The sequence below is a fragment of the Mastigoproctus giganteus genome, chromosome 8 (assembly GCF_048544385.1).
Source record: "Mastigoproctus giganteus isolate SK-2022 chromosome 8, ASM4854438v1, whole genome shotgun sequence".
Taxonomy (NCBI): domain Eukaryota; kingdom Metazoa; phylum Arthropoda; class Arachnida; order Uropygi; family Thelyphonidae; genus Mastigoproctus; species Mastigoproctus giganteus.
Genome location: NC_143582.1, coordinates 183,562,171 through 183,589,888, shown reverse-complemented (window position 1 = coordinate 183,589,888; position 27,718 = coordinate 183,562,171). Strand labels below are relative to the sequence as shown.

At 37.7% G+C, this 27,718-nt stretch overlaps 1 protein-coding gene across 7 annotated transcripts in view; it reads left to right on the top strand.

The window, feature by feature from the left end:
* The window catches only part of LOC150082055 (TBC domain-containing protein kinase-like protein), a 311,436-nt gene that overhangs the window by 100,936 nt on the left and 182,782 nt on the right, over window positions 1-27,718 (top strand). For all 7 annotated transcript variants that reach the window (XM_090379947.1, XM_090379944.1, XM_090379948.1 and 4 more), the window contains 2 exons: window positions 9,319-9,392; window positions 11,375-11,516. In XM_090379947.1, coding sequence (XP_090236073.1) covers window positions 9,319-9,392; window positions 11,375-11,516 — 216 coding nt within the window. The remainder of the gene's footprint in view (window positions 1-9,318; window positions 9,393-11,374; window positions 11,517-27,718) is intronic.

The window sequence follows — 27,718 nt, the reverse complement described above, 5'->3', positions numbered from 1 at the left end:
CCAAACTGCAACACATGTTATATCGGAAGTACCACTACCAAATTTGGCTCATCAAAAACATCCAACACCCGTGCATACTACCATTTCCATAGTCTCACGTCTAACCAATCTGTCACAGAACTTACAACTCATGCCCAGACTCACAACCACAACCCGCTCATCGATTCTGCCATTTCCATCATTAAACTAAAATCCAGCTACAGAATACTTCAATATGAAGCTCTAGTTATTGAATGGTACAAGCACCACTCTAACCTCGAAATTCTAAATTCTAAACTCCCCTTCAATCTTTCCCCAATTTGGAACCTCTCGAGATTAAAGTTCCCACATGTCAAAAAAGGCATCATGAGAGTATAATTTTTTATTCTTAAAATACCATACGCGTTCTCTCCCCACACATTGCCAACTGAAGACGTTCTTTAACTAACGAAAGTCCTCGTAAAGACTATTGGCTTCACCGGATTCACTTACATAGTTTTTAATTCTTCTTCTTCTTTTTTTTTTTTTTTTTTTTTATTATTTCGATGACAACCAAGGATTGGATGTGTACACTTCTGTTTCCTTGCGCCCATTTAACTCAGTCAACTTTTACTTACTTCCCTCCCTTTTAATTTTTCAATTTAACAATTCAATGTAAACACTAACCACGCTACCTAAGTAAACCATCGCAGATTAATTTCAAGGTGAGTACCGCTTTTTAAGCTTTCGCTATTCTTTTCTAATATTTTATCAGCATATTCGTTAGTATGTTTCACTATATGGGTTATCATTTCATTATCGAAAAATAATAAAAAACAATCAATTGGTGATTTGGCGGACTTACCTGCAGCCTTCACACCTGGTAAATGAATAATGTTACCTCGAGCTGCGCGAATATTTAGACGAGGGGCAACTTTCCTCCACACCGTGCTTTTATCCTTCCCGATATATACATCCTCCTCCAGCTGCTCCCAGTCGCTGTCACTGCCATCGCTTGTCTCCGTGCTACTCCGATGGTCCATTTCCTCACAGAAGGAGCTATCATCTTCTGATGATGACTACTCATCAGCTGCCCTTTCTTCATAATTCCCTTCCTAGTAACTCCTATGCATTTTCTAAGGTAAATCTGAAATCTAAATATGAAAATAAGTCTGAAATCTAAATGTGAAATATCAACGGTTGTCACTACTTAAATTGAAGATCTCGCGTTGCGCAGAAGCAAGAAATGTGGAAAATCCATTGAGCCCCCCCCAACTCTTTCTTGTAGTGAAAATAATTTGTTTGGGTGGAGTATGTGTTTTCGCCTTCTGCATATGTATAATTGTGAAAACTTCTTTGCGGTAAATTCAGCAAATAGTAGTCAATAATCTCTCTGGAAATATTGGGAAGTGTTTCATTCTAACCTTACAGTAAGATCAAACTATAGTACAGTAATCCTTTATTGCATGGAAAGTATTGTCATCTAGAAACAATGTCAGGACAGTAACAATAAGCCTATGCAGTTAGAACAGGTGTTTTTTTCTGAGAGTCCGTTGCAGTAGAATCAAAGAGGAAGTTACCCTTCATGTTACCGCCAGTAATTTGTTACAGTAGGGGAGATCAAAATCTTACCGTAATATCAAACCAAAGTACAGTAATCTTTTTTGCATGGAAAGTATTGTCATCTAGAAACAATGTCAGGACAGTAACAATAAGTGTATGCAGTTAGAACAGATGTTTTGTTCTCAGAGTTTCTTGCAGTAAAATCAAAGAGGAAGTTACTCTTCATGTTACCGCAAGTAATTCGTTACAGTAGGGGAACATAAACTGTCTTCTGTTCGACAGATATCAGTATTTGCAATATTCCCAAAGGGGAATAATTTCAGCTTAGAAGGGACAATGGATGGCATTCAATCCCCTTTTCGTCAATTGGATATACTAGCCATAAATATATTGGAAGCTGGATTATACACTTCAAACATCACTTGAATGCAAATGACTACACAGTTACTTTGGACTGATCTGATGTCTTCGGGTAAAATCAGTCTTTTTGTTGTAATTTTCCCAAATGTAATTGTATTCAAACAATTTTCCCAAATTGTTTGAATACAATCACATTTGATTTTAAAAAATTACAAAATACAATTACAAAAAAAAATATTCCTGTGTTCAAACAATTTTCCCAAATTGTTTAAACACAGAAATATTTTTTTATTTCCAATGTGTATTTTACTATCGTATTTCCTTTCTTCAATATGTATTTCAATACATATTGTAATAATTTACATATTGTAAATTTCTTCAATACATATCGAAGAAATTACAATACATATTCTGTCTACTGACACAAAATCAAGAAAATTCAACTGAAAGCCACAGTAGAAACGAAAAAAAAAAGAAAAACACTTTGCTGTACTATTGTTTTAGGGAACAGTATTTAGCATTTTTACTTTCTAACAATATTTCACATTATTGCTCTGTTACAATGTTTTGCTTTGTTGCTTTACGTTATTGTTGTAGCGAACAATATCGTGCACGACATTTCATCACAGATGCTGGAGTTCTAATTAGTCAGTTCATCCTAGGATGCGGAATTACTTATTAGTCCGATTTTGGTCTGGTGCTCATTTGATAAAAAATCCAGAATAATTCCTCTGGAAATATTAGCTAGTGAACTGCATTATAAATTTCAAACATCGTTGTATTGCTTATCCTTTGAGTGACCGCATGTTTTCGCCTTGTACAATTGTTTTATTCTGGACACTTTCTTCCAGTCAGTAAAATCATTATTATACCTATAAAGTAATTCATTATGTTGGGGGAAACTGTTTTTGCTCCTAATTGATGTAGCACTTTTGAATTTCGCAAAGTGGATTATTTGAACACAACATACATTAGAAGGTCGGTAAAAGAGTTGATAATTGATGGGCAGCATTCCGACAAACAAATTTTCTGTTTATATTCCGTGATGACCACACGGTCAGAGATCCCGAAATAGAGAGAGAGAGAGAGAGAGAGAATACAAGAAACCGCACTGCATTTAGCAGTCACCGACTCATCTGCCAAAAACCACAGTAAAACAATAAAAGTGATGGGAAGTAAGTCTATTTGTCAGCGGAGTTTATCTGTTTATTGCAGTTCAGAACATCATTATGACTGTGGATAGTGAATTTATTTGGCTTCTGAGCTAAAACAGAATTTCTCTCTTTGCGATGACATCAAAGCGTAACAAGCAAATATCTTCTAACGATACTTTTTGAGCAGCTGTTAGTTGTAATCTGTTAGCTTTGTATTGTTACAAATATTGCAGTTATGTGAACAATACACATTTCAAGAAAGAAATTCATAGCGGATGATTTTTTTTTCTTTCTTTTGATGCACCAGTTTTGAGTTTATAACACAGCTATAAATAGAAATATTTTCTCGAAATTTGGTTAGAAGATCAAACCCAGGAAACTGCTGTTCTGATATTGTTTACTAAAAACAATTACAATAAAGCAAACTTTTTTTTTTTTTATCAAATGCGCATTGCAGTGTTATCAGTTTTACACCAGTTTTTCCCGTTTCCAACAGATGAATTTCCTTGATCTTCTGTTCGTAGGAGCAATACACGTTGAAGATAGGATATACGATCTGTTCACCTTCCATAAACTGTTATTGGTACTGTATGGCTTTATTGCTTCTTATGTCAAAAACAGCAGCTCCTGTTCGTCTTTTGTTTATTTACACTTCTCCCTTACCGTCTCGATGTAGCTGTACGGGTGACTTGATATATACTTCCCACGCTTCGCTCGTATTCAGGCGGAGTTGTTTATCAGAACTGCTCCTCTCCGTAAAAAGAAATTCGCGCGCTTTACACCAAGAAACGAATCAAGTGTCGGGTTTCATAAGCTCTAGGCTGGTTAGGGCAGGGGTAAAAAAATTAATTGAAAAGGCCTAAAAAATTGCATACTTGATGTCACATTTTTGTCATTTGTGTGAAATTCAATAGAAGGTTTTGAAAATTTAAGTGGGGAAATTCAAGAAAACAGTTCTGGCTCCAACTATAGCGAGTTTCAGCCCTGTAATTAGAGTAAAAATTATAGAATTAACTTGCTAAACCCAGTTGGGTCTGGTACTTACCCCAACGGACGGGGATACGGTTAAGGAAATTATTTTTATTGTCTTTTTCTATTTCAAGAGTGTATTTAAGCCTGTCGTGAATAGCGTTGGACTTAACAAATAGATTGTCAATGGAAGATTTATCTCTCATTAACAATACATCATCAGCAGGTGCCTCCGTAGCCAAGTGGGCAGGAGCAGCAGTGTGTAGCACATGCTTCTTGATTAGACCGGGGTTTGAGCTCGTGACCACCAAATGCAGAGGATGTGGAAAGGTCAGGGAATGACCACCGCATATCCCCGGAGCAATATGGCCTTAGTTGCTAATGCTCCTAAAAACCAAACAACAACAACAACATTATCAGCATAGTGCGTGTAGAGTTTAATATCTGTGGGAAACGATTGAAGTACTTGATTCTCAATGGTGGCTAAACAGATTTCGGATAAGGGACCAGAGATTCCTAGTCCTAGGAAGACCAATTATTTGTTCGGTCTCGAAATCTGAAATGTCTGGCATCAAGTAAAGTCGAGGTAAGTTCTAAAATGCTGTTTATACAAAGGGAAGTGCATTTGATTCAAGTATCATCAGTTGCTAGGAGTTCTCGTAAAGAATTTAATGCGAAATCTAATTGTACATTAGTGTATAGGGAAACGACATCAAAAGAGGTTAGTATATGCCCTTCAGAAATTGTAGTGGAGTTTATGCGTTCAGAAGCCTGGTTGGCATTGCAAACTCTAAATTTTGAGAATCTTGTGAGGGGTGATATAATTTTTACCAAAAAGGTGGAAAGATTGGTGAAGGTAGGTTTGCTGGAGGAAACAATTGGTCGTAAGGGGTGGTTGGGTTTATGTAATTTTACGATACTGAACATGTGAGGAAGGATATTACTACAGATGCCAATTTGTTGTAGAGTGTGGAGATTAATTTCCTTGTTTGATTTTAGTCTCCTTAAAATAAGGTCCAGTTTATGTTTTGATCTGGAAATGTTATATGTGCTGTCAATTTTGTAAGTGTCCTTGTCAGAAAGAACGAGTTGCGTTTCATTGATGTATGTGTTTTTGTCTAAAATGGCAATAATATCACCTTTATCAGCTTTCTGTATAATAAAATTAGAGTTTTTCTATAATTTTTGTATATTTAATAGTTGTTGCTTTGTCATATTAGGTTGTGATACTAGTCGGGAATTGATAAGGTTGTTGGTCTCATCTATGATTCGCCATTTTTCCGGGTGGTTATTTAATTTTGTTTGTAACTTAACGATGCATTCTTTAATGGGATAATGTTGTTTGTTTATTGCAAAATTGAACCCATATTCAAGTCTGGATAATTCAGCTGGGGTAATTTGTTGTGATGAAATATTGGTGATAGACTGTTGTTTAGGGGTGTATGTTTTTTGTGTAAGTGTGTTCCATTTTTTTGAGTGTCTTTCTGTCATAGTGTTTAGAGTTGCATTTATATGTATATTATTAAGATCAACAAATTCAGACCATGCATGGGTTGACATGTGGATGTGCTTCCGATATAGGATGCAACGCATTCTATAGCGGAAGCACATCCACAAAATATGGTACAATAAAGACTCCTAATGCACGCACATACTACCACTATAATAGTTTCAAAACTGATCACGCCAACACTGAACTCACTCAACACGTTAACCTCCATAACCACAACCCTCTGATCGATTCAGCCGTTCCTATTATTACTTTAAAATCCAATTACTTTCTATCTAAAATCTTTCTATATGAAGCACTTGTTATAGAATGGTGTCACCACTATACTAATATTAATGTTTTGAAGACAAAACTTCTGACAAATCTTTCACCGGCCTGGAACCTGTCACATGTGAGGTTCCCACATGTTTTGCAATGCATCAAGGAAAATCAGGACTCTTTAAATACATAATTCTCCTTACATCTATCATTGCCAACCGAAGACGTCTATACGAAAGTCTCTCATTTCGACTGTTGGCCTCATTTAACCTTCACTTTAATATTTTATACAAGACAACCAGGAATAAGAATTCTGCTTTGAACTTTGAATAAGTTCAAAGCAGAATTGAATGACTACTTTTTGGTGATGAGGGAGATAAGAATGATAGAAAATTTTTTTATTTTTTCTGGCAGATGCAGAAAAAGTCTGCTTCCTTGCATCATTTAGTTTTTATAATACTAATACTCTTAAAAATTCTCTGTAAGCATAATTGTCATTTCTAACCCTATTATTTAAAATCTCTAACTAATATTATCCTTTCTTTGTTGTTGGTTTTTGATACTTTTCCTGTGATGATAAATACTTTTTTTTTTGTTTGTATTTATTTAAGACATGCACCTTAAGCATGGACAACAATACTAATAATAAAATCAATGCCAAACGGGAAGATCCCATTCTCATCTTGTATATAAATGAAAATAAAAATACAGTAGAACGTCGATTATCTGGACGTCAATTATCCGAACTGTCAATTATCTGAACCACCGTTGCCCCACCCAACATTACGGTATCTACTTTTAGTGCACTGGTTTCGATGTATTTCAATGTGAATATTTCAATGCTGAAATATTACTCCTGCTACTTAATGCATTCGTTTCTGATTATTTATTTGAAGTTATATGCAGTATACATAGAAATATTACTCCTGCTGCTTAATGCATTCGTTTCTGATTATTTATTTGAAGTTATATGCAGTATACATAGAAATAGACCTAATTTGTCATTACAGGAAGTTAAAAATCTTATAAATGCAGGAGTTAAAAAGCTTTTAAAGTCTTTTCTGAAAATGGTGGAGGAAGAAAATTTTCCCAAGGATGACTGTTTACAATACAGATAAAACTGGTCTTAATTGGAAGTCACTCCCTCTTAAATCACTTTCATTGCAATGCAAAATGGCTGCTCCTGGTTTCAAAGCTAACAAACAGTACGTTACAGTTATGTTGTGGGCAAATGCAAGTGGACAGCATGTTTTACCTTACCAATGCTGGCGATTGGAAAATGCAAGAATCCAAGATGCTTTAAAGGTGTAACTTGCCTACCAGTATGATATAAAGCACAGAAAAATGCTTGGATGAATTCCAACATTTTTTTTGGATTGGTTTAGCCAAGATTTTATTCCAAGTGTGAAGAGGAATAGAGAAAATGAGGGTAAAGCTGGTAAAGTTTTGCTTATTATCGATAATGCACCATCCCATCCTCCTCTTGAAAAATTGAATTCAATTGATGAGAACTTCATTGTCAGGTTTTTACCGCCAAATGTTACAACCTTGCTGCAGCCAATGAATTAAGGTGTTATAGAAAAACTGAAAAAGATGTACAAAAAACAAGTCTTGCATTATTTGCTGTTACCAGAGGGAGATGAAGAAAACGTGGTTGAGCTTTCAAAGAAGCTCAATATTAAAGATTGTTGCTGCATGTTAGCAGATGCTTGGAAATGTTGTCAGAGGGAAATCTGAAAAAGGCATGGCATAAACTTTGGGGTACTGCTGAAGAGACGGTCACACATGTGCAAAATTTGAATGAGGATGTAGGTGGGATTGTTACTTCATTTCAAGGAATTCCTGGGGTTTCCAAGTGTGGGCAAGATGATGCAACATTGTTTAATCATGGTTAAACAATAATGCTGTTGATCCTGTTTATCATATTTTAACTGAAAAATAAATCATTCATTAGTCCAGGATGAAGAATGTGCTGACTTTAACCAAGGTGATTTTGATGAGAGAGAGGAAGTGGGCCCACTCCTGTGGAGACTTTCACTGCTTTAGAAACTGCAATGGCATGTTGTGAGGAACAATCTGAATGCAGTTCTGTGGAGATACTGCTATTAGAGAGGATGAGAGACCCTGCAGCTAAAAAAAGACTTTTGCCTGGTTCAAAGAAAAATTCAGGATTACGTATTTTAAAAAAGTAAACCTTCCCAAGATTCATTATACTCTTATTTGTGTGCAATTATTTCTGTTTATGGTGAAAAAAGTGATTTTTAGTTGAAACCATGAAAAACCATGAAAATTCGGTAAGTTCAAAATAAATATAATATACATTATTTCTTCAAAGCATTATGGTTATTATTTATAAACCATTTCCTAAATCAATTATTTTTTATTATACTTCCTATTTCAAAATAAAGTAGTAATAACCTTGCATACAATAATTTAATTGTAGGCCTAATTACACTTTGTTTCATATAAACTGGGTATTCTCATTTATGTTTAATTATCTGAACTATTTGATTAACCGAACCACCCTGGTCCCAATTAGTGTGGATAATCTACGTTCTGCTGTATTACTCATTAAGGTAACAAGGATTTAACCAGTGAATATACCAATTTGTCAAATTAATACTGAAAATAAAAATTACTGCCAATAATTATACATATAGCTTTTGCTTGTGCATCCTCAATTGAAATGGAAGTGAATTGAAGTGTAAACTGTATTATGTCCATGTTTAAATATGCATATTAGAGTTTACAAGATGAGCTTAGGATTTTCCAACTTAGCTGTCAATTTATTATTAGCACATTTCTACTTAATTTTATTGATTTATTTTTTTGAGTCTTCAGCTAGGCTGTGTACACTGTCAAATTTATCATTTAACTTTTCACCTTAAATTTTTCTCACATAAGTTGGCTGGATAATGCCATGTAAACTTTCTTTCAAAGTAGTTCAAAAAGCTATTGTTACACCTTTTCTCTGAAGATCAAACATGATTTTCTTCGCTTCCAGCTTCAGTTAATCAAAGTAGTGATATATTGCTCCATCAATTACCTAGTGTTACATGGTGTTATGAATGGTTGGCTATTCCTCTGTGTGGGGCAGTCAGCACAGCTCGACCCCTGCTTATGTTGTGGTCATTTCCAGAAGATTACGATTCTGCTTTTAGAACTTGCATAGAGGGATATGCCCAAGGTAATTCATTTATAGAAGGGATCAGAAATGAAAATTATGTTTATGGGGTTTTAAAATAGTGTACTATTTCATTCTTTGAATTTCAGTCTAGATATTATTTTAGTGATGTTCCTGTAGACATTTTTGATTATGCTCCATTTGTGCAATAAAAAGTAATGATGTTTACACTCATACCTCTTTATAGCAATTGGTTTGAATTTATATTTCACGATAATGTGACATTATAATTTACTGTTTATAACAGATTTTCAATTGTGTTTTGCAAATTTGCTATTTTTATGATAAAGTGCAAACAATCTGACTTGCAACATTTTTTATTTTTCTGAAAAACTGTATTAATATTTGTTCTTTGTTTTTAGGATCACGTAAAGCTGACCAATTATGGACTTTATCACATGACAGAAGGGGGCACTTGTATATCATTTCCAATCGGGTAAACAATCTTTCTGGAATTTTTAATTGTAGTGAAATGTTTTTCATTTTTCAAAATTTATTTTGTTAAAATTTAAGATGAATTTCAAAATGTCTGTACAAGGGTAGGTCAAAAAAAGTAAAGCCTTTTAATCAGTTTCCTCAGTGCCGTATATCCATCACGTTGTATATAGATTACTGTATAAGCTTTAACAGGTTGGGATTACTGGGATTCCTGAAATCCAAGATCTCCAGTCTGTGGCGACCTCCCCTGAATCCAAGGATATTCTCATAATTATGGTTAAGGGTTTACTTACTTCTTTTGCTGCCTCATTTAATATAATTGGATAGATTTCATTTACCCCAGGTGCTTTTCTTATGTTTAACTCGAACCATTTTAGCCTCCACTTTGCTCTTAGTTATTAAAAATCCTTTAGCTTCTTGTTAGAGTTTGATGAACTTTTGGCATTCCCCTCCTTAAATAACTCCTCATGTGTGAATGTAGATGCAAAATACACATTCAGTTTGTTAGTTACCTGAGCAGGATCATCAACAGTCAAACCATCGATATCAAGTGGACCAATCTGATTTATCCCCTTCCTTCTAGAGTTTACATAAGTAAAGAAGTCTTGGCTGTTTTTCTTTCCATCCTTAGCCAAAGATTTCTCAAAGTCTGCCTTCACTTGCCTAACCTCCTTTGTGACTTGATTACAGAGCTATCTACTATAAGCTTCTGTGTCACCTGATACTTTATATGCCCATGCATTTTTCTTCTCTGCCACAAGTCTCATTAGTTCAGCTGACATCCATTTAGGCCTAAACCTTGAACAGTATTTCTTAGTTGGTATGAAAAGCCTCCAAGATTAATTAAATTAAAGTAGCTTCCAAGATTAATTCCTTGAATGCTTCTCATTTACAATTTGCTGTTGGTAACATCATCAGTTGGTCCCACTGTATAGAATTTAAAAACTGTCTGAGACCACTGTAGTCACCTTTACGAAAGTAAAAACCTTTCCCTTTACTCCTGATGGTAGTTACATCTTTAAGTAAATCCCACATCAATACACTGATCACTGCCACCAAGTGGTTCCTTTATCTGCACATTCTTAATGCATGAATTGGTTGCCTCTACTTGACCAAGTAGAGGCAACATGCATTTCATTTATCAGTATTAATGCCTGTAGGCAACTGTGTTCTGCAAGATGTAGCCAAATCAATAAAAATCACTTTTTTATTTTTATAAATTTGAAAATTTCTTTACATCATTAGTTTGTATTGGCACAATAAAGGACTGAGTACTGAATCTTGTTGGTCTCCCATTCATAACCATGGTGCAGTTATTCAAAATACCTACAAGTGTCACTAAGGTCAAAATAGACTGTTAGAATTACTCTGCATCCATTTCTTTTGTAAGGACCTTAGATTTTCAGACTAATTAGATATGATTTCCCTTTAACAATCCCATACTCTGTTTGCTGTATAATTTGGTTCCTTTTCGATGATCCCATGGCATCCTCAATCACGGACTTCATAATTTTAACTACCACAGAAGTTAAACTCATAGGTTATAGTCAGGAATCAGTTTCAAACTGGGTAATATAAAAGCTCTTGTTATGAAGTGCTGTTGCGGGGTGGGGTCACAAGTGAGGAAATCATGTTACATGATTTGCGAATGGTCCCTTATTTGTCTCATCCTTTGTAAATTGGAGACACATTTTCAAAACTTCAGTTCATGATGGACTTTTTTTCTGAGTCCAGAGTTCTTTCATTATAATAGATAAAAATATTATCTTTCTTTCTGCTTTGATGTGTCATTGCAGAAGGAGATTATATTGAAGAATATTAATAATATAAACATTTATTATTGGATAAAATTATATTTTTGCAACATTCATCAAACTTTTTGATTGCACCTTGTATTTCATATGTTCATTGTGATTATAAGCAGAAATATTAAATATCCAATTTGCAGTTTATTTTGACTTTGATTTATTTTTTTCTCAGTGTTCCAAAATATTTAGCACCAGAGGTACTTGCAGGGGATCCTCCTGGAAGAAATGAGTATAATCCACCTCCACCTTTAGCCCCATCAGGTCCTAAAAGTGATGTTTGGTCTTTTGGTATAATTATGCTTGAGCTAGCCTTGGTAGGTGGCAATTACTTTATACAGTTCATATTACCTTATCTTGTTAGTACATTCAGCAAATTGGAAATTTATTGATTCAGAAAATGACTCCTGAAGTTACTGCTAAGGCCATGAACTAATTTGAGATTATCACTTGAATTCTTTTAAAATAAGCTACCCCCATCCCTTTCTCAAATTTTAAATGAGAACCTGAAAATGTAACTTCAAGTAAAAGGATGTTAGGAACATGAAATTTACAAGTAACAAAATCTTTATTTTCTTACATTATTTGATCTGTCACAAAAAATATTGAAAATTATTATTATCATGATTATAACTGAGTATGACAAAGCATGTAGAAAAACATTGCCTGCAATGCAAGAGTGACATTTGATATGTTGCTTGTCAGTTCTTCCAAAGTGTGTAGGCTATTCTTGTAGGATTACAGTGAGATAGTTTTGACTATAATTGCACCTGAAGTGTGGCTTATGTTATCTTGTATTGCTGAAATCGTGCTTTAACAATCTTGCTGAGTGAGGTGTCCCATGAATTTATGGACTGTGTCAGGTACCACTGAGATATTGTAGTTTCTATGAAAATATGGGCCCAGCAATCAGATCACACTTCAATCTTTACAGAGTGTAGGGGATTTGTACTACACAAAGATTTTCTGTACACCATAGACAAGTATTTTGAGAGTTTATTTACTCAGTCAAATCAAGTCTGTTGTATGGTAACAGTGATAATTTTCTCACTGCAGCATGACAACAATTCTACAAATAAGGATTATGTTATGTGTGTTACTTGAGTCCTCTTTGTGAAGATACCTTTAGCAGGACATGATACACCCATAGTGGCTGCCTTTGTGTGTTCATTGTAAAGAGCATGGGAGATTAAGTGCAAATTTGGCTTTCTAATGGGATTATATGAAGGCTTAAAAGAGGGGGACGAGGGACCCATTAAGTACTCAACCACCCAGCCCAACACTTGAACCCATTCCCCAGCATCAGACAACACACTGACATCCTCTGCAACAGAGATCCTTGGTCCCACACAAAGTAGCTATGGTCGGTCACTTGATTATCAGGGAAATGGGAAATATATTGTGTGAAAAAAAAAGGGCAGGTGGAATAGGACCAGAGTATGTGTCTGCTAGGGGGCTAAAGTTAATGATGTAGTAGAGCAGCTATCATTGTTTATGGGTACAAATGGTGATATTATTATATGCTTTGGTACTAATGATATTAAGAGTAGCAGATGCGAGGATTTAATTAACAAGTACAGATCAATGTTGAGAAAAAGTCTCAAGTTTGAATTGAAATTGAAAGTGTCTGCAATTCTGCCCAGATGCTATAGAAGGGAGTGTAGTGTTATTTGTGATGTGGCTCTGGGGGTACCCCAACTCCACCATAGAAGGAAGTGTATAGTGTTAATTGTAATGTGGCTCCGGGGGTTTCTGCATCAAGCAAGGTGATGAATATAAAACTCTGTAAAGGTCAGATTTATATAGGTTAGTGAGTGTTTGTGTAGTGTTAGTGTGGGGTTGTGTTGTTCGTCCGGCCTCAGCCTAAAGGCTTGTGTTTTCATATAAAAACTTCTAGTTTACCGTCCAGCACCACAAGGAGGCAGGGCAGGCAGTAGGGAGTCTAAAGCAGCGGCAGAGCAAACCGTGTGGCAGCCAAAGCTAAAGACAGGGAGGGCCCACGTAAAAAACAGTGAAAGTTAGAAGATGGAAGTGGGAAAGCAGTAGGAGGATAGAGGGCAGTAGTGGAAGTGCCTACCTAAGTGAAAGGGGGACAGAAAGGGACCCCAGGTCAGGATACCCATCCTGCTCTGGGAGTGGGATATGATGAGTGGCAGTGGAAAAACCCTCCAGGCAAGGGGGGGGGGGTTGCCACCCAGATTGGAGGAATGGGATGGGGAAGTGAGAGATCAGCCAACCCAGGGTAGTAGGAATGAAAGAACATAGGGAAATGATCCCTATGTAGGAGCACCTGCACTGGTGCTCATCTCACACTGGCCAGGGGTCAGGCCATGCCGGCCATTGTCAGCAGTCAGGCCATGCCAGCCATTGTCAGCAGTCAGGCCATGCCAGCTGAGTAGCCATGGCATGGTGTCTGCTTGGATGAGCAGGGGGCCTAGCCATCCTATCCAGGGGCGGGGGAGACACATTTGCTTCATGCATATCTACATTTACACTCTACTTTCATTCTGTTTTTTCCCCACTCACTCATTCATCTTCTTTCTCTCACACTGTGGGGAATGCAGTGGTGTTTAATGCAATTTGATATAATAATACATAATAATTAATCTAAATAAGTAAGAATATTAAAGATTAAAATTAGGGTTAGTGTATAGTTAACTGTAACATTTATGGTTTGTGTTCTTTTTCTCACACATTTACACTCATTTATTCTTCTGGCTTCATTTCATTTTTCAACTCTTGCATTCTGCATTGCACTCTCTGGGCACCTTATTATTAATATTCTTCAGTTGTGGTGCAAGCTCAGTTGCAAGTTTTGTAGGCTAAGGAGAGAATGCAGTGAGAGAATTTGTGTTGTTAGTAAATATTTGTTAGTATATATAAACTAATGTGACTTATTATTAAGTTTGTGTTCATTCGGCCAGTTACATTCTTATATTCGCTCTTTCACTCATTCCCATTACCACTCATTCACTTTCTCTCTCTTTCTGTGCCTCCGTAGCCAGGTGGGCAGGAGCAGCAATGCATAGCACATGCTTCTTGATTAGACCGAGGTTCGAGCCCGTGACCACCAAATACGGAGGATGTGGAAAGGTCAGGGAATGACCACTGCATATCCCTGGAGCAATATGGCCTTAGTTGCTAATGTTCCTAAAAACCAAATAACAACAACAACAACTCTCTCTTTCCCTCATACCGGGTCACTTTTTCACCAGAACTAACATTTATTCTCTTTTACCATTCCAATTCACCCTTTCACTCAATGGCCAGCACATTTATTCTCTCTTTGTCCTCTTTCATTCATTCCCCTTGTTCATTCTTCTTTCATTCTACATTGCATTCCCTTGCTACTAACTTACTAGTGTGGGCTCCAATTTCTTACACATAGCAGGGTAGTCCTGGGTCAATCCAGTTTCCTGGGTCAGTCCTGGGTCATCTCAGGTCAATCTGGTTTTGTCATGTCAGGTTTCTGTCAGGGTGCTGAATACAGCTATCCTCACAGTTTTTAAAGTCATCATTATCATGGTGGGAGACATCGGCAATTTTAGCTGTTGATTATTGTTTAGCTGATGGGGACTGAATTGCCCTTCTTTGGATGGTTCTGCACATTTTGAATACTTTCTGTGTGAAGGTATAATTTTCCTCTTCTATTATGAATAGATGTTCTTCTCCCCTGGGAAGGGGCCCACTCTCTGTTATTTGTGTTCTGGGGATGCCATAAATTATACATTCATATAGAATGTGTGCGCAGTTTTCACTCTCGCCACAGGTGCAGTCAACCCTGGGAGGTTAATTTTGCCTTTAGGGAGCCGTGACCTGTCAAGGGAGTATGTGATGAGAGCCATAGAAGGGAGTATAGTGTTAATTGTAATGTGGTTCCAGTAGTTTCCTCCAACTCTGCATCAGGCATTTTGATGAATACAAAACTCTGTAAAGGCCAGATTTATGTAGGTTAGTGAGTGTTTGTGGGGTTAATTGTGTTTGCTGAGTAGTTCATCCGGCCTCTTAACCTAGGGGCATGTGTTTTCACAAGCAAAAACCTTGTTTACCATTCAGTGCCACAAGGAAGCGGGCTGGGCAGTAGGGAGTGTAAAGCATAGAGAGGGAGCAGTAGTGAAGGCACCTGCCTGCGTGAAAGGGGGGGGGGACAGAAGCAGAACCCCAAGTCAGGATGCCCATCCTGCTCTGGGGGTGGGATATGATAGTTAGCAGTGGGAAAACCCACCAGGCCAAGAGGGAGATGGGTGCCACCCAGGTTGGGGGAAAGTGGATGGGGAAGTGAGATATCTACCAACCCAGTGGTAAAAATGAAAGAACATAGGGAAATGATCCCTATGTAGGAGCACCTGCACTGGTGCTCTATCCCACATTGGCCAGTGTCAGCATCCCACACCATGCTGGCCGAGTAGCCATGGCATGATATCTGCTTGGATGGGCAAGTGGGGGTCGTAGGCCATCTGCCCATCATCCTAACCGGGGGAGGGGGGGGGAGCTACACATTTGCTTCATGCATATCTACATGTTAAGAATAGATGTGCAGAAATTTGCCTTTAGCCAGAGGTTAATTGCTGGAACAAACGTCCATCTGTCGTTGTGGAAGTTGATAGCTTAAGTAAATTCAAGGAGGAACTGGACAAACATTGCTCGTCTGCTGACGAGGCCACTAGGAGACGGTTGTGTTCAAAGCCGCTAAGTGGATTTTTCTTATTTATTGATTTGAAATTATTGTTTTTCTAAAACTTTTGATTTAAATTTAGTAGTATAACATTATTTTGTGATTTTCTGATTAATTTGGTGTATTTATTCTTTACTCGGCCTTGTAATTGCATAAAAGTATCGGTAAGGGTATCCACGTGTTTGCAACTCCACTGAACGAGAAGTTCTTTAGCCATATTTAGCCGCTTGATTGAATATTTTTTACATTGAATTATTTCTGTAAGTAGCTTATAGACCTAGTAAGGATCGGTAGTTTATTCTGAATTGAGACAGCGAGATTTGAAAGTTAATTAATACTTAAGTGTCCGTAGATTCATCGTTCGTAACTTTCCCGCCTTTGTGATACGATAGTTATATACCGTACTAGATAGCTTTAGTTGAACTTCGTTAGCAGTTAAATTGTACTTTTAAATAAATACATATAACGACTTAGATTACAAACGTAATATAATTAATTATATTTAACATAATTAATAACATAACATAATTAATTAATAAATTAATAGAATCATGACTCAGACCAGAGCAGCAAAGCAAAAGGCTCATGCTAATGGAAGTGCTGTGGCTCAGAGCAGAACTGAGGGGGGCAGTTGTCCTCTGACTCACAGCCTTATAAAATGCACTGTTTGCTTGATGTTTGCAGAGCAATCGGGTACGGGACATGATACTGCCATGGGGGATGTCTTTGTGTGTGCGCGATGCAAGAAGTGTATCGATATCAGGCAACAACTCAGCGTTCTTGTGGGCCTATATGAGAGCTTGAAGGACAGGGTGGATGCCCTCGAAGAAACTAAATTGAGGGGCCCATCAAGCTCTCAGCTGCCCACATCAACGCCAGAGCTTGCACTTGGGCATCACGTGACACAGAGACAACCCCCAAGGCAGAATGCGCTGGTCCCGAAGGAACTAGTAGTTGTTGGTGACTCTATTGTCAGGGAAACGGGGAACATGCTTTCTAAAAAGGATAGGTGGAACAGGACCAGGGTATGTCTGCCAGGGGCAAAGGTTGATGACGTTGTAGAGCGAATATCATCTTTTAAGGGCACAAAAGGTGATATAGTTGTACACGTTGGCACTAATAATATTAAGAGTAGGAGACCGGCAGAATTACTTAACAAGTACAGGTCACTGTTGAACAAAAGCCGAGAATTAGGGTTGAATTTGAAAGTGTCTGCAATTCTGCCCAGACACGATAGGAGGGAGTATATGATGAGAGCCGTGTCGATCAGTTCGGCCCTGGAAAGATTGTGCAAGGCTCAAGGGGTAGAATTTTTTTCAGCCTGGTCTGTACTTGTTAACAGGAGAGATTGCTTCTACAGGGATGGGATACACTTAAATAGAAAGGGTGCAAGAATATTTGCTGATGCTATCGAGGCAGTGTTAGGTGGGTCGGAAAACTGCTAGCTTGGGGGGAGACAAAGACCAATAGATTGACAGTAGCCACTGGCAGAGGTGAAAGAGATTCTTGCACTGCTTCTATTAGAATGAGCAGAAGCCTGAAAAACAAGATGCATGATATTTCAGAGACTGCTGGGAGCCATTGCGGTACAAGTAAACACATGGGTTGTGTTAGGGTAGCTAAGAATAGAAACAGGTGCAGGTATACTTGCGTGTACACCAATGCTAGGAGTTTAGTAAATAAATTTGATGAATTTGAGGTATTGCTCAAAACATCAAAGGCAGATATTGTTGGGATATCAGAGACGTGGTGTCACACAGATATAAGGGATGCAGAACTGCAATTTGGGGAGTACAACGTCTACAGAAAGGATAGACAGGATAGGAAGGGGGAAGATGTTATGCTATTAGTTAAGAAACACATAAAAACCAAGGAAGTGAAGCCAGTTGACATCGCTGGACAGTGCAGTGTTGAGTCAGTTTGGTGTGACATAAGCATTGGGAGATGAAAATTGAGAGTAGGAGTGTGCTATAGGCCTAATGACTCTGATGAGTATAATAAGAAACTGTACAGGGAAATAGAGTGGGCCAGTAAATCAGAGAGTCTTATAATGGGGGATTTTAATTTCCCAGATATTGACTGGAATTTGTTGGTTGGTCACTCACACACTAGCAAGGCTTTTGTGGATTTATTGGATGATTGTTTTTTACATCAGCATGTTCGGGAGGCAACTAGAGGGAGTAATACTCTTGATTTGATTATCAGCAGTGATTCTTCATGCATTAAGAATCTGCAGATAAATGAACCACTAGCTGGCAGTGATCACAGTGTACTGAAGTGGGATTTACTCAGAGGTAACTACCATTAGTGGTAAAGGGAAGGGTTATTGCTTCCGTAAAGGCGACTATGATGGACTGAGACAGTATTTAAATTCTATACAGTGGGACCAACTGATGATGTTACCAACAGCAAATTCAAAATGGGAAGCATTCAAAGAACTTATCTTGGAAGCTACTAGGCTTTACATACCAACTAAGAAATATTGTTCAAGGTTTAGGCCAAAATGGATGTCAGATGAACTAATGAGGCATATGGCAGAGAAGAAAAATGCATGGGATACTTACAAATTAACACATGACACAGAAGCCTATTATAGATACAAGTTGATATGCAACAAAGTTACAATGGGGGTTAGGCAGGCGAAGGCAGATTACGAGAAATCCTTAGCAAGGGATGCAAAGAAAAACAGCAAAGAGTTCTTTACTTATGTAAACTCTAGAAGGAAGGGGATGAATCAGATTGGTCCACTTGATATTGATGGGTCAATTGTTGATGACCCTGCTCAGGTAGCTAACAAACTAAATGAATATTTTGCATCAACATTCACACATGAGGAGTTATTCAGCAAGGGGAATGCCAGAGGTGTATTCAACTCTAGCAGTAAGCTACAGAATCTTGAAATAACTGGGAGTAAAGTGGAGGAGAAACTGTTGAAGATAAACACAAGAAAGGCACCCGGGGTGGATGGGATCTATCCAATTATATTAAAGGAGGCAGCAAAGGAAGTAAGCAAACCCTTAGCCATAATTATGGGAGCTTCCTTGCACTCAGGGGAGGTACCCATAGACTGGAAATGTGCAAATGTGACCCCAATTCACAAAGGAGGATCAAAGGCTGACACAAGTAATTATAGACCTGTGAGCTTAACTTCTGTTTCAGGAAAATTAATGGAGGCACTAGTTAAAGAAGCACTGCAGGATCATTTAGACAAGACTTCAGTTATAGCTCGGACACAGCATGGTTTTGTTAAGGGGAAGTCTTGCCTGACCAATTTGATTGGATACTATGATGCAGTCACAAAAGAACTGGATGCAGGGAATAGCTTTGATATTATATACTTGGATCTTAGAAAGGCTTTTGATACTGTTGCACATGGAAGACTGCTACACAAATTGGAGCAGTGTGACATTGGAGGCAAATTGCTGCTATGGATAAAGGGGTGGTTGAGGGGGAGAAGACAGAGAGTGGTAATCAATGGACACTGCTCATCGTGGACTAATGTTATTAGTGGAGTCCCTCAGGGCTCAGTGTTGGGTCCATTATTGTTTTCTGTATTTATAAATGATATTGATGATGGTATATCAAGCTTAATGTCCAAGTTTGCAGACGATGCAAAGGTTGGCAGGGTTGTCAAGGACACTACTGACACTATGCTACTGCAACAGGATCTGGAAAGGTTGAGCAGATGGGCTGAGAGGTGGCAAATAAAGTTTAACATTGACAAATGTAAAGTACTACACATGGGAAACAGCAATCCCAGAGCACCGTATCAACTCTGTGGTACTACACTGACAGTGGTAGAGAATGAAAGGGACTTGGGGGTGGTTGTGCAGGCAGATATGAAGTTCTCTGAGCAGTGCAGACGGGCTGCAAGAGTAGCTCATGGAGTATTGTCAATGATATACAGGAATTTTTCCAGCAGGGATAAGGAAGTGATTATTCCCTTGTATAAGGCAATGGTCAGGCCACACCTAGAGTACTGTATAGAGGTCTGGAGGCCTCATTTCAAGAAGGATGTAGAGCTGCTGGAACGAGTACAGAGAAGGGCAACGAGATTAGTGAATGGAACAAAGGGGTGCTCTTACGAAGAAAGGCTTAAGTTTTGCAAATTACAGTGTCTGGGGACTAGGCACCAGCGAGGTGATCTGATAGAGGTGTATAAAGCCTTGAATGGTTTGAGCATGCTCAGTGCTGATGGGATTCTTCCTCTTGCTCAGAATAATCACCTGAGAGGGCATAAATTCAAATTGAGGAAAGACAGATGTAGGATAGACGTGCGGAAATTTGCCTTTAGCCAGCGGGTGGTTGGTTGGTGGAACAGACTTCCATCCCTTGTAGTGGAGGTTGATAGCCTAAATAAGTTTAAGGCTCAGCTGGACAGGTATTTTGAACGAAGAGAGGGGTGAAGTGGAAGTGTATTTTTTTTTTTTGGCTGATGCTGCATAAGCTTGCTTTCTTGCATCAAATGCCTCTACTAATGCTAATGCTAACATTTAGAGGGAATGGTTGTGTGAATTTTTTTTTTTTTAGCTGATGCTACATAAGCCCATATGCCTGCTTTCTTGCATCACATACCTCTATTACTATTGTTACATTTACACTCTACTTTCATTCTGTTTTTTACTTTTTTAGAAAAAAAGCTAAAAAAAGCTTTCTAAAACTTTTTAGAAAAAAAAAAAGCTTTGTAAGAAAAAAGCTAAATAATTTTTTAGCTTTTTTCTTACATTTTTTGTTAAGTTATATCTTCTTATTTTTCTACTTATACTTATTCTTCTACTTATTCTTCTTTCTTATACACCAGGGGAGGAATGCAGTGGTGTGTAGTGTAAATTACTATACTAATACATAATGATTAAGATTAAGAAAGTAAAGTTATTGGAAATTAAAAACTAGGGTTAGTGTACACTTAGCTATAACATTTTATGGTTTGTGTTCTTTCTCTCACACATTTACGCTCCATAGAAGGCAGTATGTGATGGGAGACTTGTCAGTCACTTTGGCCTTGGAGAGACTGTGCAAGGTTCGCGGGGTAGAATTTTTCTCAGTGTGGTCTGTGCTCGTTAACAGGAGAGACTGTTTCTACAGCAATGGGATATACTTAAACAGAAGGGGTATAAGGATATTTGCTAATGATGTTAGGTGGGTCAGAAAACACCAGCCTGGGGGTTACATAGATTAACAGTAGCTGCACGCAGAGATGAAAGTGATTCTTCTGCTGCTTTTATTGTTTTATTGGAACATGCAGCAGCGTGGAAAGCAAGGTATCAGGAATTTCAGGTTCTGTTGGGGACCTTCATGGAACAAACAAATACTTGGGCTATGTTAGGATTACTGAGAATAAAAACAGTTGAATGTATACTTGCATGTATGGTACAGTAATGCCAGGAGCATAGCAAATAAATTAATGAATTTGAAGTCCTGGTGAAGTCATCAAATGCAGACATTGTGGGGATATCAGTGACATACTGTGATGAGTATAATGAACTGTACGGACATAGATTGGGCTAGTAAATCAGAATGTCCTATAATGGGCAACTTGAACTTTCCAGATATTGACTGGACCTTGTGAGCTTAAATACCAGTTCTTACTTACTTGTCCTGGATTTATACTTAAATCTCACTTATTTTCTGGCAAGCTGATTATGGAATGTTATCTCAGGGAAACGTCTGATTGAATAATTTTTAATAGAAGTTTTCTTACTATCTTACTATGTTCAAAAACTGTCTGCATCTGTTGACACACTGCAGCACAAACTTTGTTATTTGTGGGCTGCACTGAGATCTTCATCAGGCCACACGCACAAAGGCAAATGACAATTATATCTTCTAGCAGAAATCCACCAGTGTGGAAATTTATGTATAGTGCTTTATTGCATTTGAAGTAAAATTCTCCATTTTGTTGATGCTATAGATGTGTTTTGTCTGTGTTTCTGAATGTTAATGAAGAGAGAGAGTTTTACTGTTGAAGATGTAGTAGTTTACTTCAACAATTATTGAAGTAAACTACTTCCCTGGGTGAAAGTAGAGTTGAAATTTAAGGGGCACCTGGATTCAAACTAATTACCGTAAAAGGGATGTTCAATCAAACTTTAGATTAGTGAGATTAAGACATGAAAGTTCATTTTATGTATGTAAACTATCAGTTTACATATGTGTTAATTATTCAGAATATGTTACATAATTCAGAATATAGTACAGTTGAAATTAGGCGCCTCCGTAGCCAGGTGGGAAGGAGCAGCAGTGCGTAGCACACGCTTCTTGATTAGACCGGGGTTTGAGCCCGTCACCACCAAATACGGAGAATGCGGAAAGGTCAGGGAATGACCACCGCATATCCCGGAGCAATATGGCCTTAGTTGCTAATGCTCCTAAAAAACCAAATAACAACAAATAACAGTTGAAATTCCCAAATCTGGCAACCTTAGGATTTAATCCTTTTCAGATTGGCACTATGATAATGGTCAAAATTAAATTTTCTTCACAGGGTTAAGTTACAAGAGATGCTGCCACACCTTAGTGTCAAAGGTTGCAGATGATACAAAGGTTGGCAGGGTTGTTAATGACAGTAATGGCAGTGTGCTACTGCAACAGTATCTAGAAAATTTGGGCAGATGGGCTGAGAAATGGCAACTGAAGTTTAACCTTGACAAACGCAAAGTACTGCATATGGGTAGAAGTAACCCCAGAGAAACATACCAACTATGTGATACCACACTTAAGGTGGTAGAAAATGAAAAAGACCTGGGAATAATTGTGCAGTCAGATATGAAGTTTTCTGAGCAATGCAGACAGGCTGCCAGGGCAGGTCATGGGGTTTTATCAATGATATATAGGAATTTTGCTAGCAGGGAAAAGGTGATCGTCCCTCTGTATAAGGCAATGGTCAGGCCATGCCTTGAGTACTGCATATAGGCCTGGAAGCCTCATTTTAGGAAGGATGTAGATTTGCTTGAGCATGTACAGAGAAGGGCAACAAGATTGGTGAGGAGAATGAAGGGATCCTCTTACCAAGAGAGGCTTAAGTTCTGCAAATTGCAGTGGCTGGAGACTAGGCACCTGCACGGTGATCTGATTGAGGTGTATAAGGCCTTGAATGGGTTGAGCACGCTGAATTCTGATGGGATTCTTCCACTTGTTCAGATTACGAACCTAAGGGGGCATAAATTCAAATTAAGGAAAGACAGATGTAGAATAGATGTGCAGAAATTTGCCTTTAGCCAGCGGGTGGTTAATTGCTGGAATAAACTTCCATCTGTAGTTGAAGTTGATAGGTTAAATAAATTTAATTAGGAACTGGACAAACATTTATAGGGAATGGTTGTGTGAAATTTTTTTTTTTTGGCTGATGCTGCATAAGCTCATACACTTGCTTTCTTGCATCACATGCCACTACTACTACTACCTTATGACCTGCAAGTGAAGTGCACACTACACAATGATAGTTTGAGGTGAAGTTGTTGAAAGTGATTGGACAACATGAATTTCAACTTCACCACCACAATAACCTGACATGTAACAAATATCACATACAAAATGCGAACAAAAGCTCCAATTTTGCTCTCTAACAAAACTGAACTGACTCCACAATCGACAAAGAAAGGAAGGAAAGGATATAGAGACGAAGGGCTAGAATGTAATCCATCGAAGAAATAGTCGATGGGACACTGTCCGCACAGTTTGAACATTATGGGGGTTTCTCTGAAGTGATTCAATGTAGTTCACCTGTCTCAAACACAAGCTGTTGAATATTTCTTCAGAATTTTTAAAGCTGAAAATGAAATGTTAACTCTAGTTATTTACCTCTGTTCTAGTTATGGTGTAGGCTATTATCAAACATAGTTTGTAGAACAAAAATAAAAACTTATGCTTATTGTTCCTTCATTTGACTTCACTCTTAACAATTATACACAAAGTATCTTTATGATTTTATCAAAAAAATTTACGTAAGTCTGAAGTTGCGTAACTAGGACTTATGTAAATCGGGGACTGACTGTACAATACAAATTCAATTAATTATTTTCCTTTTAAAAATATGTCATTCTATATATAGTGTATTTTGGAAAGGGCTAAGTGAAAAGTTTCATGTAACCACTTCACTGAAGTCCTAATGTTGAATATCTTTGATAATGTTTTCCCATACACAAAAGTCTTCTGTACATATTTTAAAAGGCCAAAATCCTTTGGCCTACTTATTTTTATTTTAGATGGTGTATAGGAAAATAGATGTGGATGAAAGTTGCTGTGTTGATGTTGTTTACAAACAAATCTAAAAGTTCTGAAGGCATCCACTAAACAGTAAATATCTTCAGAGAGAATTGTTGCCTTAGTCAAATGCTGCATATATGAATTGTGAAACAGTGAGTCACTAATTCTGTTCATGAATGGCAATTGACAATTCCATAACCTAAAAAATTTCTCAACGTTTTTGTAATGTAGTAAAAACTTTTTTCTGAGGTAAAATTTCCATCCTGCACACTAAACTCTGATGCTCTGCTTTGATGAATTGTAAATTAGAGAACTAAATTTGCTGATTTTTAGATAGTTTGCTGGATTTGCCCATTTTTTTTAAACAAGTGCAGATTTGAGAAATTCAACTGTGAGCATCACTTGCTTTTTGTTGATTTTATAACCTAGTATAGAATATTTGTTTTTGTGAATTAAAGGTTTCTTTTGTTAGATAGTATGAATCAGAGCTGTACTACTCAATATGTTCTACGTTGATAATAATATTAGTAAAAATAATAAGAGGAGTTTACCTCATTATAGTGCGTAGAACACTTCCGTATTTTCTACCAAGCCATTCAAAAAATATCCCATAGTTGTGTGTATCGATTGTTTACCGCTGGAGAGATAGGAAGTGAATGAATATGGAAGTGTTCTACGCACTATATTGAGGTAAACTCCTCTTATTATTTTTACTAGGTTTCTTTTATGAAAGAAACCTTTAGTTCATAAAAACTAGTCCATAGTTCGACAAACGGACAGGAACAAAGCAGTGCCACTCGCTGCTTTCCCTCTCCCCCTATTCTCCGAGATTGATATGCCAAAGGTGTTTATCCTCCCCCATCCTGCTGTTTTAAAATGGGGAACTCATTTTCCGATTTTAAAATAGGATGGGGGATAAACACCCTACCTAAATTAAGCACACCCCCTCCTCGACGACACAAAACAATCAGAAACAAAATGCTTCATAATAATCACCCAATCGCAGAACTCAATAGGCGCCTCCGTAGCCAGGTGGGAAGGAGCAGCAGTGCGTAGCACACGCTTCTTGATTAGACCGGGGTTCGAGCCCATCACCACCAAATATGGAGGATGCGGAAAGGTCAGGGAATGACCACTGCATATCCCGGAGCAATATGGCCTTAGTTGCTAATGCTCCTAAAACCCAAAAAAAAAAAAAAAACAACAGCAGCAGCAGCAGAACTCAACTCTAAAATCACTCCATTCTATGACCATGTCCACTGCACAAAGACAAGTGGTACTCAAATAATAGATTTTAGCCCAGTTATCTTTTGAAAATTTTATGCTGAATGGCTCTGTAGCATAAATTTCACTGAAGTCTTTCACTGCTTATGGACAAGTACCTAATTTTATAGATATTTATAAATTTGTCAATCCACCTATCAACGGCTGTGAAATCCATAATCTTTTGAAATTTGAGAATAAAAAAAGTTGTCTTCTTGCATAAAATTTCACCAGACATTGGGGTGTTATGCAGTTGCTCTTGAAGGAATAAGGCAGGTTTCACTGAGAGATATTCACACAATTAATTGTTTTGCACTTCATTAGCAAATGAAACAAACAAAGAAATTTTACCTTTTTTTTTTTTTATGTCACTAATAGTAGATTTTATATTATACCAATTTGGTTCCAGCCTTTCCTGAGTCAAATTACTTTAAAATGTCACACATTCTCTGAGGGTGAGACTATTTTGGTTCCTTTTACTACTACTGCAGTACATTGAAAACACAACTATACATATATATGTACTGTAACTCAACAAACTGACTTGATAGCATCGAATCCAACTGCTAATCATTTACTCTTTGCTGAGCAGTGAATTGGTGACCAGCAGCGGTATAAAAGGACTGCCAATAAAAAAAAAAAAAAAAACAGCAGCATATTTACACTGCCAACTACCTAGCTGATCTTATTTCTGGAATATTTACTTTCTATCACATTGAGCAGTTTCACAAACAGTGGCACCAACACTCACTGAGGGCATATGCAGACAGAACATGATTGATGGGTCTAGCTGTCTTCAGACTTTCATTGGTTTCTGTAACAATAGTAAAAACAACACTGATTCATGATGTTCCAAGAAAATTCCAAGCTGCTTAGTACAGAAATATTTCTTTTTTTTAATTATTGAAAAAATTATTTAAATTCAAAATTGGTTTGGATTAGTGGAAGTTTGGGTTATCATGGATTACAATTATTGAAATTGCACTGTCTTTATATTTTATTTATTTTATTACTTACATTTAACAGCATCCCAATATTTCCTTTTTTATTTTTTGAAAAAATATGCCCACATAAAACTGAAATTATCTTCAAGGTCCCTATGGGCTGTAAAAAGTCCCAAGGGCTACAGCTCGCTCATTACTGTATTGGAAGCCTTTCTGTTTCTGATTGTTTCTGCCCTACCATTAATATTCAGATACACCTGCATATTTACAAATCATCTTTATTTACAGGAAACTAATAATGTATGCTGAAACCTTTATCATTTTTGAAAGCCTTTAGTCTCCATGTAACAATCTCCACCAGTTTTTTGTAAGTGTCTTCCGATATTTTCTGCCATTCGTTCTACAAAGTGGCAACCAGTTCAGCTCTGTTTTTTGAACAGTCTCTCCTCATGTGCATCCGACATTTCAATTTATCCCAGAGGTTTTCTGTAGGACTGAGGTCAGGGCTCTCCAGAGCCCTGACCTGAGCTGGCTAAGCCAACTTTTTTTTTTGACACTGACATCTTAAAATCAGTCTGTCACAATGTGAGCAATATGACATAAAGATTTGTCACTAATACAGGTATGAGCCTTCCCTGATGTGTTGCCACAACGTAGTCAGCACATTACAGTCCAGGATATCTAGATAGAGCTCACCATTCATGGTTTAATTTAAAACAACCAATGGTCCCACCCCAAACCATAAGAAACAGCCCACAGACCATCACATTGCCTCTGCCAACTTCATTGTCTGATGATACAGTCAGCAGGTAGCTTTCTCTGGATCTACCACACCCGGGCATGACCATCAGACATGGTTTACCATGTGCCACGACTTATCACTTTAAAGCACAGCTTCCCAGTGGTTTATGTTCCAAAAATGCCATGCCATATGCCAAGCTAGATGGCATCTGGCATTAATCAGGGTGATTAGTGGCTTGTGGATAGCTGCATGACCATGGTAACCTGTATCATACAGCATCCTGCGTACTGTACTGATGCTGACATGTGTCCTAATAGTCTCACTGAGGGCCTGTGCATGCTGTGATAATGTTGACTTGTGTTCCAAGTGGACAATTCTTTGTAGGGCCCTCCTGTCACATTCCATCAGTTTTGGAGGTTTTTTCTGGGTCATTTATGGTTTTAGCACCAGGCCATTTCCATTTGCAGGTGACATCAGCAACATTGACTTAGGAATCTTCAGTTCTGTTGAAACGTCATGTAAAGACCAATTTCTTGTGTGACACCCTGTTATCATGCACTGTAGGTGTGTTAACTCCAGTGATCGTGGCATCTTGCAATCACGATTGTACTGTTGTCTCCTTGAAAGTTTAAAAGTATATTTATGGTTGTGTCTAAAATGTGATGCTTCAGCAGGACATGACCAACTATC